Source organism: Typopeltis vanoorti, chromosome 18 (genome assembly GCF_054136105.1).
Source record: "Typopeltis vanoorti isolate ZY-2024b chromosome 18, IOZ_Tvanoo_1.0, whole genome shotgun sequence".
Classification (NCBI taxonomy): domain Eukaryota; kingdom Metazoa; phylum Arthropoda; class Arachnida; order Uropygi; family Thelyphonidae; genus Typopeltis; species Typopeltis vanoorti.
Genome location: NC_143566.1, coordinates 95,639,370 through 95,655,478, shown reverse-complemented (window position 1 = coordinate 95,655,478; position 16,109 = coordinate 95,639,370). Strand labels below are relative to the sequence as shown.

At 37.5% G+C, this 16,109-nt stretch overlaps 1 protein-coding gene across 3 annotated transcripts in view; it reads left to right on the top strand.

The window, feature by feature from the left end:
- The window catches only part of LOC150096963 (VPS9 domain-containing protein 1-like), a 453,159-nt gene that overhangs the window by 284,679 nt on the left and 152,371 nt on the right, over positions 1-16,109 (top strand). For all 3 annotated transcript variants that reach the window (XM_090408053.1, XM_090408054.1, XM_090408055.1), the window contains one exon: positions 5,891-6,060. In XM_090408053.1, coding sequence (XP_090264179.1) covers positions 5,891-6,060 — 170 coding nt within the window. The remainder of the gene's footprint in view (positions 1-5,890; positions 6,061-16,109) is intronic.

The window sequence follows — 16,109 nt, the reverse complement described above, 5'->3', positions numbered from 1 at the left end:
ACACCTATACCAACCACACTCCTATGCAACTTCTAGGTGTAATCTGTTGTTCTCTCCAGTCACTGACTCAAAAAAAAGAGAAAAGAAAAAAAAAATTATTTTCCATCAATCTTGTAAAATCTCTTAAATAACATGTTTTGCTGCTGTTATCCCACCACTCTCTGATTCTTAAAATACCTAAACAACCAGATCTGTGCACGAATAAATTATATTCTTGTTTAATCCTTTATCCAAATGTAAGCAAACAAAGTTTGTGCACAAAATATCTTCACAACTAGGCTACCTGTATTTAGAGGCTGATAACTTTACATCAGTTGCATTACTATCCCATAATGTAAAACACACTTTCTTTTAAAAGTGCGTGAGGAAGGATCACTACCCATACACAGCTTGAGCTGCAAAAAAAGAAACAACTACGGAGGGAATTTAAGGAGAAAGGTGACCGGCAGGCACATGAACGGTATAAAGCGCAGGCCAGAAGGGTAACGAGTGTGGTAAGAAAAGCAAAAAAGGATTACAAAAGAACATTGGCCATGCAGGCTAAAGAGAATCCTAAACAGTTTTTTAGGATTCTCTTTAGATTATTCCACCAATGCGATATAAGCAGCAGTATATCGCATTGGTGGAACCGTACTCCAGGAGATTGATGAAGCCAGTGATTTGGGAGTGTTGGTGGATAGGGAATTGAAGTTTAGGGGGCACATTGCAAAAGTGACTAAATCAGCTCATCAAATCACTTGGCTTCTGAAAAATACTTTAACATGCAGAGACGAACAAGTTGTTGTTCCTCTGTATCGAGCCTTGATAAGACCTCATCTGGACTTCTGTGCCCAGCTATGGGCACCAGGGTTTCTTCGTGATGGGGAGGAAGTGGAGAGGGTCCAGAGACGAGTGACCAAGATGATAGCAGGTCTGTGGAATGAACCTTATGAGAATAGGTTGAAGATTTGTGGGTTGCAGAAATTGGACGATAGGCGAAGGAGGGGTGATATGATTGAGACATTCAAATTACTGAAGGGTTTTTATAAGATTGATCCAGAAGATATTTTTGAAAATATGACTGGTGGTGGGAGGACTAGGGGCCATGCATGGAAGCTGGGCAAGAGCGTGGTTGACAAGGGTGTTAGAGCTAGGTTTTTTACTTGGAGAGTGGTGAATGAGTAGAATAAGCTTCCAGAGTCTGTTGTGGGTGCTACGACCGTGAATGAGTTCAAGGCAGGGTATGATAGATACTGTGTCAATGTCGAATAGTTGTTCTTGACATGATATTAGGGCCTCCATCGATGAGTCTGTCGACTCCTTGGAGTTGCCCGGAACAATAATAATAATAATACCAGTTTCAGCCGTTACTGAGGTCTCATTAGTGGGAGTCAGACCCTAGATACTGAGATTAAATTAATGCAAAAGTCATTTATTTCCCATAGAGAAGAAGTAAAAATGTGTATCACCATATTATTTTACTTTGTTTTGATTATCATCATCATCATCATCAAATTCCTGATATATACCCTCAAGGGATGTACAGGGGGTGCTTAAGGGTCAAAGCTGCATAACTGAGAGGAGACCTCCACATAGCCTTTAAAGGAATGCAGAGAACCTACCAGGGCTTCTCACCTAATGTCCAGTCCTCACCTTCTCGTGGTGCACCCTGTTGGGTATCTATCTGGATACTGAACAAACGAGAATGGGCTGGCAATTTATAACAAGGTGTTATAACAAGGTGACAAACATGTTGGATAAGAGAGACACATATACAGTCATATACTTAGATTTTGCAAAAGCTTTTGACAGACTGCCCCAAAAGAAGGTCTTAAATAAACTGAAATGAAAGGGAGTGGATAACAGACTGTTGAGTTGGATTGGTGACTGGCTGTCAGATAGATATCAGAAAGTTGTATATGAGGGTGCAGTATCCCAAATGAGGAAATCCCCTAGTTGTGTGTGCTGCAGGGTTCTGTATTGGGGCCATTGTTCAATTTGTATATTAATGATATTGGGATTGGTTTAATTGGTGATATGCAACTGTTTGCAGATGATGTAAAATTAGGGAGAACAATGCAGAGTCAAGCAGATGAGACTTTACTGGAGGACTTGAATAGATTGTTTGAGTTGGCAACAGTTACAGAACTGTCAGTTCAATATTGCAAAGTGTAAGGTTTCGAAATTTGGTGAACAGCCAATGGAATGCAAAGTATACACTTGGGGAAACTTTAAAGGAGATAGAGGAGAAAAGCGATCTGGGAGTGGTGGTGGACAAGGACCTGAAATTCAGGGACTACATTGCACAAGTTGTGAAGACATCATATCAGATAATGGCAATGATGTGGAGGACCTTGACATGCAGAAATAAAGAGGTTATGATGTCATTGTATTAGGCCTTGATGAGACCACATATGTATTATTGTGCACAGATTTGGTCATTGGGTTTTCATGGAGATGAGGATTTGTTAAAAAGCATCTAGAGAAGATTCACGAAGGTGGTCAGTGTTCTTTGGAAAATGGAGTACAAAGACAGATAGAGAGAATGTTAATTGCAAAACCCTGTAAATAGGAGGAAGGGGATTATGATTGACATATAAGCTAGTCAGGGGTTGTTATCAGGTTGACATGGAAGAGATTTTTCAGAGAATGGGAAAGGGGAGGGGATAGAACAAGAGGTCACCCCTGGAAACTATATCCTTATACAGGAGGGTGTGAGCAGAAGAGTGAGTTGTTTTTTTTTTTTTGCATGGAGAGTGGTTGGCAAGTGGAATGCATTGCCTGAGTGTGTCGTGAATGTACATACATTGAATCAGTTTAAGGTACAGTTAGATGAGTTTTGTGTGTGATAGTGTTCACCTCCCATATTGAGTCTCTGACTCCATGGAGGGCAGATGTCAATAATAATACACCTGGTTGTCGACTTATGACCATCCGCACTTATGACCACAAAAAAAAAAAAAAAAAAAAAAGAATAAATTAATAATAAATCAGGCAGCTGCGCTTACGATAACTATGGGATACGATAGTTATCGTACGATAACTTGTGTATGATCACTATCTCTCACATACACCCAGTTGCTTTCAAGCATCTGTTGCATGTGGTGTATTAATTAAAATTCTACTGAAATATTACCCATGAAATTTCTAGTAAAAGGAAAATGCCTTCATCTACAGCTAGGAAGTCAAGGAAAACTATTGATTTAAAGTTAAAATGAAAGTTATCCAGAAGTATGAAGGCAGAAAGAAAGTGAATATGATAGCACGTGACTTGAAGTTATCACATTCCACGGTATCAACGATACTTAAGGACAAAGAAAGAATTCGGGAAGCTGTGAAAGGTTCTGCACCTATGAAGTCTACAATTTTAACTAAACAACGACAGGGACCCATCCATGAAATGGAGAAATTGTTGTTTATGTGGATGGAAGATTTAATACAGAAAAATTCACCCATGAGCCTTTGCACAGTGCAAGCGAAGGCTAGAAGTCTGTTTCAGAGTTTAAAATCACATGCCGGAGATGATTATGCAAAAGATTTTTAGGTTAGTACTGGATGGTTTAAGCATTTTAAAAAAAGATTTGCTTTGCATAATATATGCGTCACAGGAGAAGCAGGAAATGCAGATGAAGATGAAGCCCAAAAATTCATTGATAGTTTCGACTCTTTAATCAAAGAAGAAGGTTATCTACCGGAACATATATGTAACGTAGATGAAACTGGCTTGCAATGGAAACGCATGCCTAATTGTACGTACATACACCAAGAAGCAAAAAAGGATGCCAGGATTCAAAGCTTTTAAGGATCGGTTGACTTTGTTGCTTGGTGGGAATGCCATGGGTTTTAAGCTGAAGCCTTTTCTCATTTATCATTCAGAAAACCCTCATGCATCAACAAGCACGCACTGCCCATTTACTACTGTTCAAACCCTAAAGCTTGGATAACTCAAGCACTGTTCGAAGACTGGTTCATGAACTGCTTTATTCCGAGGCTCGTGAATATTGTGCAGAGAGAGGTATCCCTTTCAAGATTTTATTGATTAATGACAATGCCACTGGCCGCCCTCCTCATCTGGATGACCTTCAACATGATGTTAGAGTGGTTTTTATGCCACTTAACACAACCGCTCTCATTCAATCCATGGATCAGGGTGCTATTTCAGCATTCAAGGCTCACTACCTCAGAACGACATTCGCACAAGCCATCGAAGTGATAGATTCTGATGCTGATTTATCTTTGCGAGACTTTTGGAAGCAGTACAACATTCTTCGGTGTATCAAGAATATTTCGACCGCATGGGAATGTGTAACAAAGAATTGTATGTCGGGAATTTGGAAAAAGTGTCTAAAATGTTATGCGAATACATTTGAAGGATTTGAAAAAGGAGAGGAACTGGTGATTACAGAAAAAATAGTTAAACTTGCAAAAAATCTTAAATGAGATTGTGAAATAGAAGACGTAGAGGATTTGCTATATTGTGAAATAAAAGAACTTTTGGATTGAAGAATTGATTGAATTGGAAGCACAGAAAGTGTCAGAAGAAAAAGCGAGACGGAAGAAGATGAGCCAGAAAAGAAATTCACTGCAAAGAGTTTATCAGATTCTTTTTTGCAACTGAATAAAGCTCTCACCAGTTTCGAAGCAATGGACCTTAATGTCGAACAATTCACAAAGGTTGACCGTATCATTCAAGATACTGTTCGTTGTTATCGTGAGATATATGAAGAAAAAAAGAAACAAACTGTTCAAACAAAACTCAGCATGTTCCTCATCAAGAGAACATCTCCTACTCCAACCCAAGAACATGACCCTGACGATCCACAACCTAGCACAAGCAAAGATTAAAAATTGATTTTGTAAATTTCATTTGTATTAATTTTTACATTCATTTTAGATTGTATTTTTGTGTTTTTTTTATGTACAGTATTATTTTTCACATTATGTACAATATACATAATTATAAATTTAAAAGATTATAAAAATAAATTATAAAGATGATAAAAAGATCAGAAAAGTTAAAGAATACTGTTAATAAATATATGGCTGACATATATTTATTAACAGTATTCAACCAGATCGCCTTATGACCTGTCAGCCAGAACGGAAGTCGGTCGTAAGTTGACAACCAAGTGTAATAACAATAATAATTTATTTTTGTTTTTATTTATTTTTTAAGTTAGGAAATTATTGACCATTATAGTTATATTACATTAGCTACTAAGATGGTGCTTTTTTAGAATTGTCTATTATTGTTTGATTGCTGGCCTGTAATTTTGTACTGAAGATGCCTATGACATTTAGGCAAAAATTCTACTAATAAATAAGTTTTAATGAGTTTTCCTGCATTTTTATAGTTTGTTATTATTATGCCTACTTATGGTATTCCGATATTGAAGTGATTTCAAAACCTTCACCTTTGCTATGTAAACCTAGTAGCCTACTCATTTGACCATTCACTCACTCTGCTGAAGCTCTCTTGTAAGGCCACAACCATTTTATTCCTCATTGTTCTTCACAGTTTCACATCATCTGGAAACAACAGTATATCACCATTGAAGCCCTTTCCTATATCATTTACATGCAAATTAAAAACCAACAGCTGTACAATAGACTCTTGCGGCACACCACTAATGACTTTTTTTTTTCTCTTCTGGGATGTTATTCCTCCATATACAACTTGTTGATATTTATCAGACAACTAGTTTCCCATCCAGGTGACTAATCTATGAAAAAAAATATTTAAAAAATTATATTTTTTCATTTCATTTTTTACAATTTCAGTTTGTTTTATACTGTTAATGATATTCTTATATACTTTGTTAATTTATAATTTTTTTTAATTTTATATTTTAGCTTCATTTTACATTTCTGCATTCTTTATTGTTAATTTTAAATTGGCCTATATTTTCAGAACTGCTGATTATCCTTTAGCAAAATGGCTAACAGATGAATTACTAACAATCAAAACGAGACTTCAAGAAGTCCTAAATATGCATTCAAGTCTTACTATAATGCTTCCAGGTGACTTGTGGGCAGAATGGCAAAAAAATTCCACAGATGACGAAAACACTCAAATGAAAGGTAACTTGGGAAAATATAACAAAAATTCCCATAAGTAATCACATTTGTGTTATTATGCTTCTGTGTAGTATGCTCTGCTTTTTTTTTTCTTCTGAAATAACAAAAATATTGCAATATCCTATTAAATTAAAAGTTGTAAATAGAAATTCAGGTGGCATTGTTTCTTATTAAATTTAGCATTTAATTAGCAAGAAAGTCGAGAAACAATTCAGATTACTATTATATTTTTGTTATTACATAACACCTCCAGAGAGTCCCATTGGCAGCAATAATCAATCCTCCATCTTTACGTTATGCCATTATCTACATCCACTAATAGTATTTTTGTCTTTATTATATAAGTAAAGTGGATATTAGATCCACTTTATTTATATAATGAGCCGATGTAGAAACTATGAAAGTTTCTACATCGGCTCAATTGTAAAAATAAGTTGACAAGAGAGCTTATGGGAATACGCTCACTGGCATTCAAGAGTTGCCTTAGCATGGGCTACTTAGAAAACATAAATGCTCAAGCGTCTCTATATTCACTTTCTATTAGTCTATTTTGATAAGGTTTCTATTAGTCTATTTTGATAAGGTTTCACTGACCTGACATCTGTTTCGAACTGGTTGATTCTCCTCAGAGACCAGGCAGAAATCTAAAGAGAGCAAAAACTCTTGAAATGTTGGAGAGGTGTATTTTTCGTAAGCGAACTCTCGGTCAGTGTGTAAAGTATTTACTAATTTATATATACTTATCAAAATGGACTAATAGAAAGAAAATATATAGACACTTGGGCAGCATTTATGTTTTCTAAGTAGTCTGCACTAAGGCAACTCCTGAATTCTGGTGAGTGTATTCCTGTAAGCTCTCTGGTCAACTTATTTTTATGAAACTTTCATAGTTTCTACATTCAGCTTTGAAATGGATCTAATATCCATTTACTGATATAATTTTGCATCACCGAACTGAAGCCTTTTGTTTGGCTCTTTATATTAGTAAGTATTTTTGTTCTTTTAATTATGTATGTTCTCTGCCCAGTTTATCTACATACAAGATTAAAAAAATAGTTTCGTTGAGGAAAAAACCTACTACCACTGTATGATATTGGCTAACTCACCTCCTTCAATTGAAAAAGTTCATGTAAAGATACCTCTCATCATGACAAGAATTGATCGCAGGTCTTTTCCAATTAAAGAGTGCAGTGTCTCATTGTTCTTCACTGTGTATGGAAGCATCTAACTGATGCTCAATTATTTGTAAATTAATGACTTTATTTTAGACTTTTTTTTTGTTTGTTTAATTACAGTAGATCACATTTTACTTATTGCTTACATCTCTGTTCAAACCAAGTATAGGCAAATAGGTCTGCATAGAAGCATATTATAACAGTTATTTCAGAGGTGCCAACTCTTTCTTAAAAATTACTATTTATGAATTACATTATAGATGCACTGGCTTTCATAAATTAAGGAACAAAGAGAAAAATCATGATACCTCAGGGAGAAAAGGAAAATAACATGAAAGTCAGTACATTCTGTAAAAGTGATGCTGAGTGTAGTTATTGTATACAGATGAGTGGCACTGTCAGTGCTATATATGCAAATGAGCCACAGCATAAAAAGCTAACATTTTGGAGTGTTTTGGGACTGAAGCGGAACAAGACATTTCATGATGGCAAAGTTCTTGGATATGGCTACAAAACATAATTTAACTGATGAATTCAGGTGGCAAGCCATTGAGTCATTCCATAGTTCACAGACTGTGGAACCAATTCCAACAGTCCAGCATCCCAGAGATAATGTAAAAGAAGGCCAATTTAAAATAGTATATACACTCACCCACTGAGGTTACAACCTCAGTGGGTGAGTGTATATACTATTATCTGCTTGTGATCTGACCTTGTGTCAGCCACAGGAACATTGATATCTGCTTCCACTGTGTACAGAAGACTTCACAAATTAATGTGAAGTCAATACATACAAATTAATTAGTCATAAAGATATTTCATGTGCAATTTGGTTTGCATGTGAAGGATATAGGGAGATGATGCCAGTATCATACTCATACCTGAGCAAATAGGGACCCTTTATATCAAAAACAAGTTTTCAATTTTTTTAATTTTCTTTAATTTATATTTCTTTATGAAAATATATTTTCATCAATATTGCATCGATACTTTGAATGAGTACATGATGAAGTCATCAGCCTCTATATTATTATTATGATGATGATTATCAGGACCTCCATAGAAAGAGACTCATCATGGGAAGTTCCACTCTCACATGTACAGCTAATAATAACATGACTAAAATATACATGTTGATATTGTGATAAATAAAAAATATGAAAGTGGAGCTAGTAAAACAGGAAAGCTGAAAAGGAAAAAGAAATAGAAAATCTTTATAAAGGCAGTCTGCTTAAATTTTTAAAAACTGAAAATAATTAAATGAAACTTGCCAATAATTAAATTAAAGTTTTTCATGAAGTATCTTCATGACTAGGCTACTTATACAGGGTGTTCGGGATAAATTTGACATATTTATAATTAATTATATTTTTCCGTAAGTTACATGTATTAACACACACTTCTCTTCATTTAAAAGTTTGGACCCTTCTTCATTCATATACAAGATGTCAGAAAGGATGGATAGCTGGAACCCACCTGAATCATGGAAGAGAATAACTTGTATCATGATGATTCGTGCCCGCCATCAAAATAAGGATATTACGACTGCTGCCCAATGCTCCCTGAATACAGTAAAAACAATCAGGCATGAACTAGAGACTTGCAATGGTGACTACGAGGATGTAGCAAGAAGAAAGATCCCTAGCAGACGATCTGATTGCGTTCGTACAGCAGAATTCCTCGCAAATCTGCAGGAACAGGTGTTGAAGAACCCTGGCATTGGAATTTGGGCTTTGTTCGTGGAGTTGCTAACTGTAGTCAAGCCCTGGATAACAAGGGTAGCCAATGGTAGGCCGTATGTATGGCAGCAGGATTCGGCCCCTTGCCACACCTCTGGGAAAAGTCAAAAATGGTTGTCTGAAAATTTCTACGACTTCACCAGTCCAAATGTTTGGCCTCCAAACTCCCCAGACCTTAACCCCATGGATTATTTTGTATGGGGCGCAGTTGAAAAAGACACCAATCGCACTTCCAGTAATACAAAAGCCCAGTTAATGGATAAAATTAAAACAGTTTTTGCGGCCCTTCCCAGGGAGACTGTAGCATCAGCTTGTTCGAGGTTCCGAAGCAGAATTGAAGCTGTGATCGATGCTAATGGTGGTTATTTTGAGTAAATCTTGTTGATAGTATTGTAATTAACTCTGCCTGTAATGTTTTTTTGTCAATTCATTAAATTTAATAGATACAAAGAAGATTTTCTTTTTCCTTACGAAACTGTCAAATTTATCCCGAACACCCTGTATATAGAGGCTGATAACTTCACATTATTATTATCCCATAATGCAAAGAACGCATCCTGTCAGGTGTGTATAATACTATGCATTATGGAAAGGGTCGCTACCTAGACTGTTTCGGCTTGGTATCTCTAATGCATCTGGGAGCCAAATCCAGAAGACATACCTAAATTGAATTAATGCAGAAGTCATATATTTCGAAATTCATATATTTTTATGATTGGTATATGATGAAATCATATACCAATCATAAAAAGGTCTGCCACCTTATTTGAAATTCTGTGGATTAAAGATTTTTTTCACTTGGTTATAAATTAAATTAAACTCGCCAAGCTTAGCCCACTCATGAAGATGCCAAGTGTAAGCAAACTTTGTTTGCTTACACTTGGATAAAGGATTAAACAAGATATAATTTCTTGTCAAGTTTAATTTAATTTATGACTAAATTAAAAAACTCTTAGAGGCTGATGACCTCAAATCTGCCTTAGTAGTCCCTTTAATAATAACATTAATAATAATATGAAATATATGATTTCTGCATTAATTCAACCTAGGTATCTCTTCTTAGTCCAGCTCCCACTAAAGAGACCCAATAAAGGTCAAAACTACTCTGGGTAGTGACCCTTCTTATAATGCATGTCTACAAGGATGTGTGCTTTGCATTACGGGATACTAAGGCAATTGATGAAATCATCAGCCTCTATGTTATTATTATGATGATGATTATCAGCAGACCTCCATGGGAAGTTCCACTCTCACATGCACAGCTCATAATAACATGACTTAAATGCACTCTCAGGCAATACATTCCAATCACCAACCACACACTATGCAAAAATGTACTCCTCATCCCCCTTGCTCACACCTATCTTATACAGCTTCTGGGGGATGGCGTCTTGTTCTTCACCTGTCTCCAGATATTCTATGAAAAATCTCATTCACGTTAATCAAGTAATTACCCCTACCAACTTATGTCTTGATCATGTTTTCCCTCTTCCTTCTATCCATTAAGTCTCTGTAATTTGCATTCTCTCAATCTGTTTTCATATTTCACATTCCAGAGACCAGAAATCGACTTAGTCAGTCTCTTTGAACCCTCTCCAACAACTCAACATCCTATTGAAAACCAGGCAACCAAATCTGTGCACAGTAATCCATATGCAATTTGATCAAAGCCTTGTACAATGGAATCATAACATCTTTACTTCTACAAGTCATTGTTCTCCACATCATTCCCATAATCTGTTGTGTTGTCCTCACAATTTTAGCAAAATGTCCACAAAATTTCAAGTCGCTATCCACCATCACTCTCAGATCTTCATCTCCTCCACCTCTTCTAAAATATCTCCACCAATCCTATACTCTGCATCCTATCTATGCTTCCCAAATTTTAAAACTTCACACTTTGCTATATTAAACTCACATCCCCATATACTAACATCTCACATTCCTGTTGGAAGTTTTTCCACTTGGTTATAACTATAAATTAAAGATACCAAGAAATTATATATTTGGTTTAATCCATTATCCAAGTGTAGGCAAACAAGTTTGCACGTGAACTATTTTTCAGGACTGTGGCAACTTGTATATTATTATTATTATTATTATTATTATTATTATGTGACACCTCCAGGTAGTCCAAAGACTCATCGAGGTAGAGTGTGCCAACAGCATCGAACGATTAATCCCCTTCCAACTACTAACTGCGCTCACTTCACATCACTTGCCTTAGTATCCCATAATACAAAGGACATATCTTTATGGGTATGTATAATACTGTGCATTATGGGAAGGGTCACTACCCAAACCAGTTTCGACCTTTATTGAGGTCTCATCAGTGGGAACCAGATCCTAAGGTGATACCAAGGTTGAAGTAATGCAGAAGTCATATTTTCATATACAAGTTGCCAAAAGGTGTCATACCTTATTACTAAAATACTCTGGATTAGAGATAGTTGTTGGAAGTGTTTCTATTTGCACTTGGTTATACTTGGTTTAATCCATTATCCAAGTGTAGTTTGCACCTGAACTAATAAGTTTGCACCTGAACTAATTTTCAGGACTGGAGCAAATTTTTTGGTATTTTTAATTTATAGTATAACCAAGTGGAAAAACTTCCAACAACTATCTCTAATCCAGAGTATTTTAATGATAAAGTGTGACACCTTTTGGCAACTCGTATATGGGAATATGACTTCTGCATTACTTCAACCCTTGGTATCACTGGGAGTGAGTGATGTGATGTGATGTGATCAGGAGGTAAATGATCGAGGATATTTAAAGTCGACTACTACGGTAATGCAAGTATGATGTGAAAGTCTGGTTTTGTAGTGTAGCTGCTAGATTAACTAGCAAAGATGCGATTATAGTTTTTAAATTATATACAAGAACAGCAAGTTAACATCACAGGTAAGTGGACTGTAATTGGGTGATTCAATAGGCCTGATCGCCATTGTTGATTAATTACTAAAAGCAACTGAATCGTAGGCTCACTGTCCCATGTTGTTGAGGTTTTTTTTTTTTCGTAGCCCTTATATAACTCCAGGAGACTCCCGATTGGTATGGAAGGTATCAGGGAACAGATTAAGACTCTAAACAAGGAGGAGTCATTAGAAGTTTTAAAACTTATCATGGCAAAGTTTGAGACTGACTGGCTGGGTTAATTTAACCTGTACGCCCAAACAAATGATCCAGAAGTAGAGGATGAAGAAACCCAAGGGGAATTCATAACTGTTCCACTATCTAAAATCCCCCGTCATAACAACTCACAAGAAGAGCACTCCAACAAATGGAGAAGAACAGCAGCCGATCTTATGGAGGATGACTCACCCACACAGGATGCTTCTGAAAAACTCGGAGAAGGTCCCCCCAGTTATTCTCTGGGACAAGGAGAAATGGATTTCTGTCATATCAGCCCTCAGGGAGCAAAACATCATACTCCTGAGCAAAAAACTTAGATGAGGGAGTCAAAATCCAACCAGCCACCATCACTGACTACAGGCAGATGACAAGGCTACTAGACACCAAAAATCTTCCTTACCATACATTTGCTTTACTGAATGAAAAGACCACAGAAGGAGTCGCAGAAGGAATCACTCCAGAAGAAATCTCAGCTGATTTAAGCAACCAAAGCCTGACCCCAATCAAAGTAAGTAGGATGCTCAGGTCTGATAAAAGGCCAATGCCTTTAGTACTCGTGGAGATTGATAACACCCAGAAGAAAATATATGAGCTGACTGCTGTCTGTGGCCTCAGAATTACTAATGGAACCTTTAAGAAAGAGAGCGTCAGCAGGACAGTGCCAAAAGGCACTGTCCTGCTGACACTCTGCTGGACAGCTATGCTGGGCCAACTTCAGGTTCTTAAAATCTGGTGAAGGCCATCATATGCACCAAGCCAAGATCTACGCCAGCTAAGTGTGCAAACTGCGGAGGTCCTCACCCCGCCAACTATAAAGGATGCATAGCACACCCAAAGAACTGCGGGCCTCCCAAAACCGCTCATCCATCACCCAGCAGTGACACCCTGGGCAACTGTACAGATCGCTATCCAGTTCAAATAATCTCCACCTTGACAGCTCAGAAAGGAAAATCAGCCTAAAACCAGGACCAAAACATATGCCGAGGCTGCACGATCCAAGAATACTTCCTCCAACGAATTTACAAACTCCAACCTTACATCATTTCTAACTGCCTCACTAGCTAACATGCTTCAGGAATTCAGCAAAACAAATCCTACACCATCCTCCATGAAGAAATTCCTTCAAGGTACCCATTCCATTCTGACAGCCCTCAATCATGAGCAATAGGAAATATAAGCTTAACTCCTTAATCCCTTACCATAACTGCATGGAATGCAAATGGATTGAACAACAAAATCCTTGAATTACAAGAGTTCACTCACAGATATGCTCTTGATATAATTCTAGTAAATGAATCACATCTCAGACCAGCTAATAACCCTAAATTACATAACTACGCAACGTACAAAACAGACAGACTCACTGCCAGTGGAGAAGGCACAACCATATTCATTAAAAACTATATAAGCCACAATGTACTGACCAATCCACAAACCAAGAACCTAGAGATAACAGACTTTGAAGTCCATACAAACAATGCTGGCAGTATCAAAATCTATGCAGTATACAACCCACCCAGAATTCCATTACTGATATCTGACTTGGATTCCATTCTTGGCTCCACAGACTCCATCATCATGGCTGGAGATTTCATCCTAAACTATTACTCAATGCAAAATTCTGTTGTTATAGCCAGACCCACAGAGCCCACTCATCACAGTCCAAATGGAAGATCAGACGTACTGGACATCACAGTCCTTAGAAACATCAGATACCAATACCAACTGGAAACGCTAAACGAATTATCATCTGATCACAACCCCATTCTGCTCAAGCTCAGTATACACAAGAACAATTCTCTCCTCCACGCTCCTTTATATCATGGGAAAAGCTCTCCAAAACTCTCTCAGACTACATTGACCCAACATCCATTATCCATAACAAAGAGGAGATAGATATAGCTGTCAACAACCTCACTTACCAAATTAAAAAATCACTAACTTCAGTCGCACAAACCACAGTTTTTCATTCCAGTGGTCGGATCCCTGAGGAAATTATGGACCTGATCAGGCTGAAAAACAGAGCCAGAAAGAGGTACCATAACACAAAAGCCCCACAAGATAAAACAACTCTGAATGATTTAAATAGACAAGTCCAGGAAGCTCTACAAAAACATCGAAATCAAGATTGGGAAACCAAACTGAACAATCTGAACCCAGAGGATAACTCCATCTGGAAATTCTTGAGAACCCTCTGCACTAAAAGGCAACTCATACCCCCAATTCAGACCAAGAAAGGAGCAGCTCACACTGACCAAGAAAAAGCAGAAGCTTTGGTTGACAATTTGGAAACTCAGTGTAACCCCTCTTACAAGAATTTAAACATCAGTCTAATCTACAAGATTCACAGAGTCAGGCAGGTTATAACAGAATAAAAGGAGAAGGCAGAACTCACCTCTCCAGCAGAAGTTATAAATATCATAACCCACTTGAATAACAACAAGGTTCCAGTTTCAGATGGAATCACAAACAAAACAATCGAATTACTCCCCAGAAAAGCCATTGTGCACCTAGTCAATATTATCAATGCAATAATCAGATTCAAATATTTTCCCTTAGCATGGAAAACGACTGACATCACACCAATCCAAAATATTGGAAAAAACCCTCAACTCCCTGAAAGCTACAGACTATCAGCCTACTGTCCAGCCTAGGTAAGGTTGCAGAAAAAGTCATCCTTACAAGGCTTCAATCAGCAACAGATAAACTAGGTATTATCCCTAATGAGCAGTTCAGATTCAGAAAAAACCATAGCACCACACATCAGATACACCGACTGGTTGAATTTATCATCACAGGTTTCAACTGGAACCACCACACTGCTGCGGTCTTTATAGATGCTGTGAAGGCTTTTGACAAGGTGTGGCACCAGGGTCTTCTCTACAAACTCATCAAATTTAACATGCCAACTAATCTAATAAAAATCATAGATATTACATATCTATGATTTTTAAAGTCATACATATTACCTTAAAGACAGATTCATGCAAGTAAAAATAAACGTATGAGCCAGACGCAAGATCCTGGCAGGTTTGCCGCAGGGTTCTCTTCTGGCTCCCCTGCTGTTTTCTATTTACATAGCTGATATTCCACAAAATCCAAGTTCAACAATCACAGCATTATATGCGGATGATACCACTTTATTAGCAAGATCTCTCAGTCTCAAACTAGCTATCAAAAGACTCCAAAACAGTATTCACACATTAGAGAAATGGCTGATGGACTGGATGATCCAAACAAACCCACTGAAGAGTTCAGCCATCCTGTTCACCAAAAAGAAGTTTAAGATCAAGGAACACATACACCTGCTAGGTGTCAAGATCCCATGGCAGAATGAAGTCAAATAGCTCGGTGTCATGCTTGACAAAAAACTCCAATTCACCAATCATATAAAACACATAGGCTCAAAGACATCCAAAGCAATTGCCCAGTTCTACTTCATGATCAACAGAAGAAGTAAACTGGATATCCAGAACAAACTACTCATATACAAGATGGTAATATGCCCAGTCATCACTTACGCATCTCCTACATGGAGCCACACCTTGAATATAAATATTCAAAAACTGCAGAGGATACAGAACAAATGCCTGAGAATGATTCTGGATGCCCCCACGGTTTATCAGAAACTCCCAGATTCACCGAGAAGTCAATACTCCCTTCATCGCATCCCTCCTCCATAATCTAGCAGCAAAGTTCTTCACCAAGACAAACAGTCATCCAAACCCACTGATCAAGCAAGCTTCAGACTACAATGAAACAGAATTCTACAAATACAAAAGACCCAAGTCAATTTTATGCTCAGCTGACCACTGCTAATCTCACTGCCCTTCCTGGGTAAGCTTAACGCTCAATAACTCTCCACTCAAAGAACTCCCCCGCAGACAAAGGGGGATATGAAAAGCATTTATGCTTCACCCATCAAGTCAGCAACATTCTGTGTTCTGCTTGGGTCTGGCTCCCACCGACGAGACCTTAATAAAGGATGAAACTGGTCTAGGTA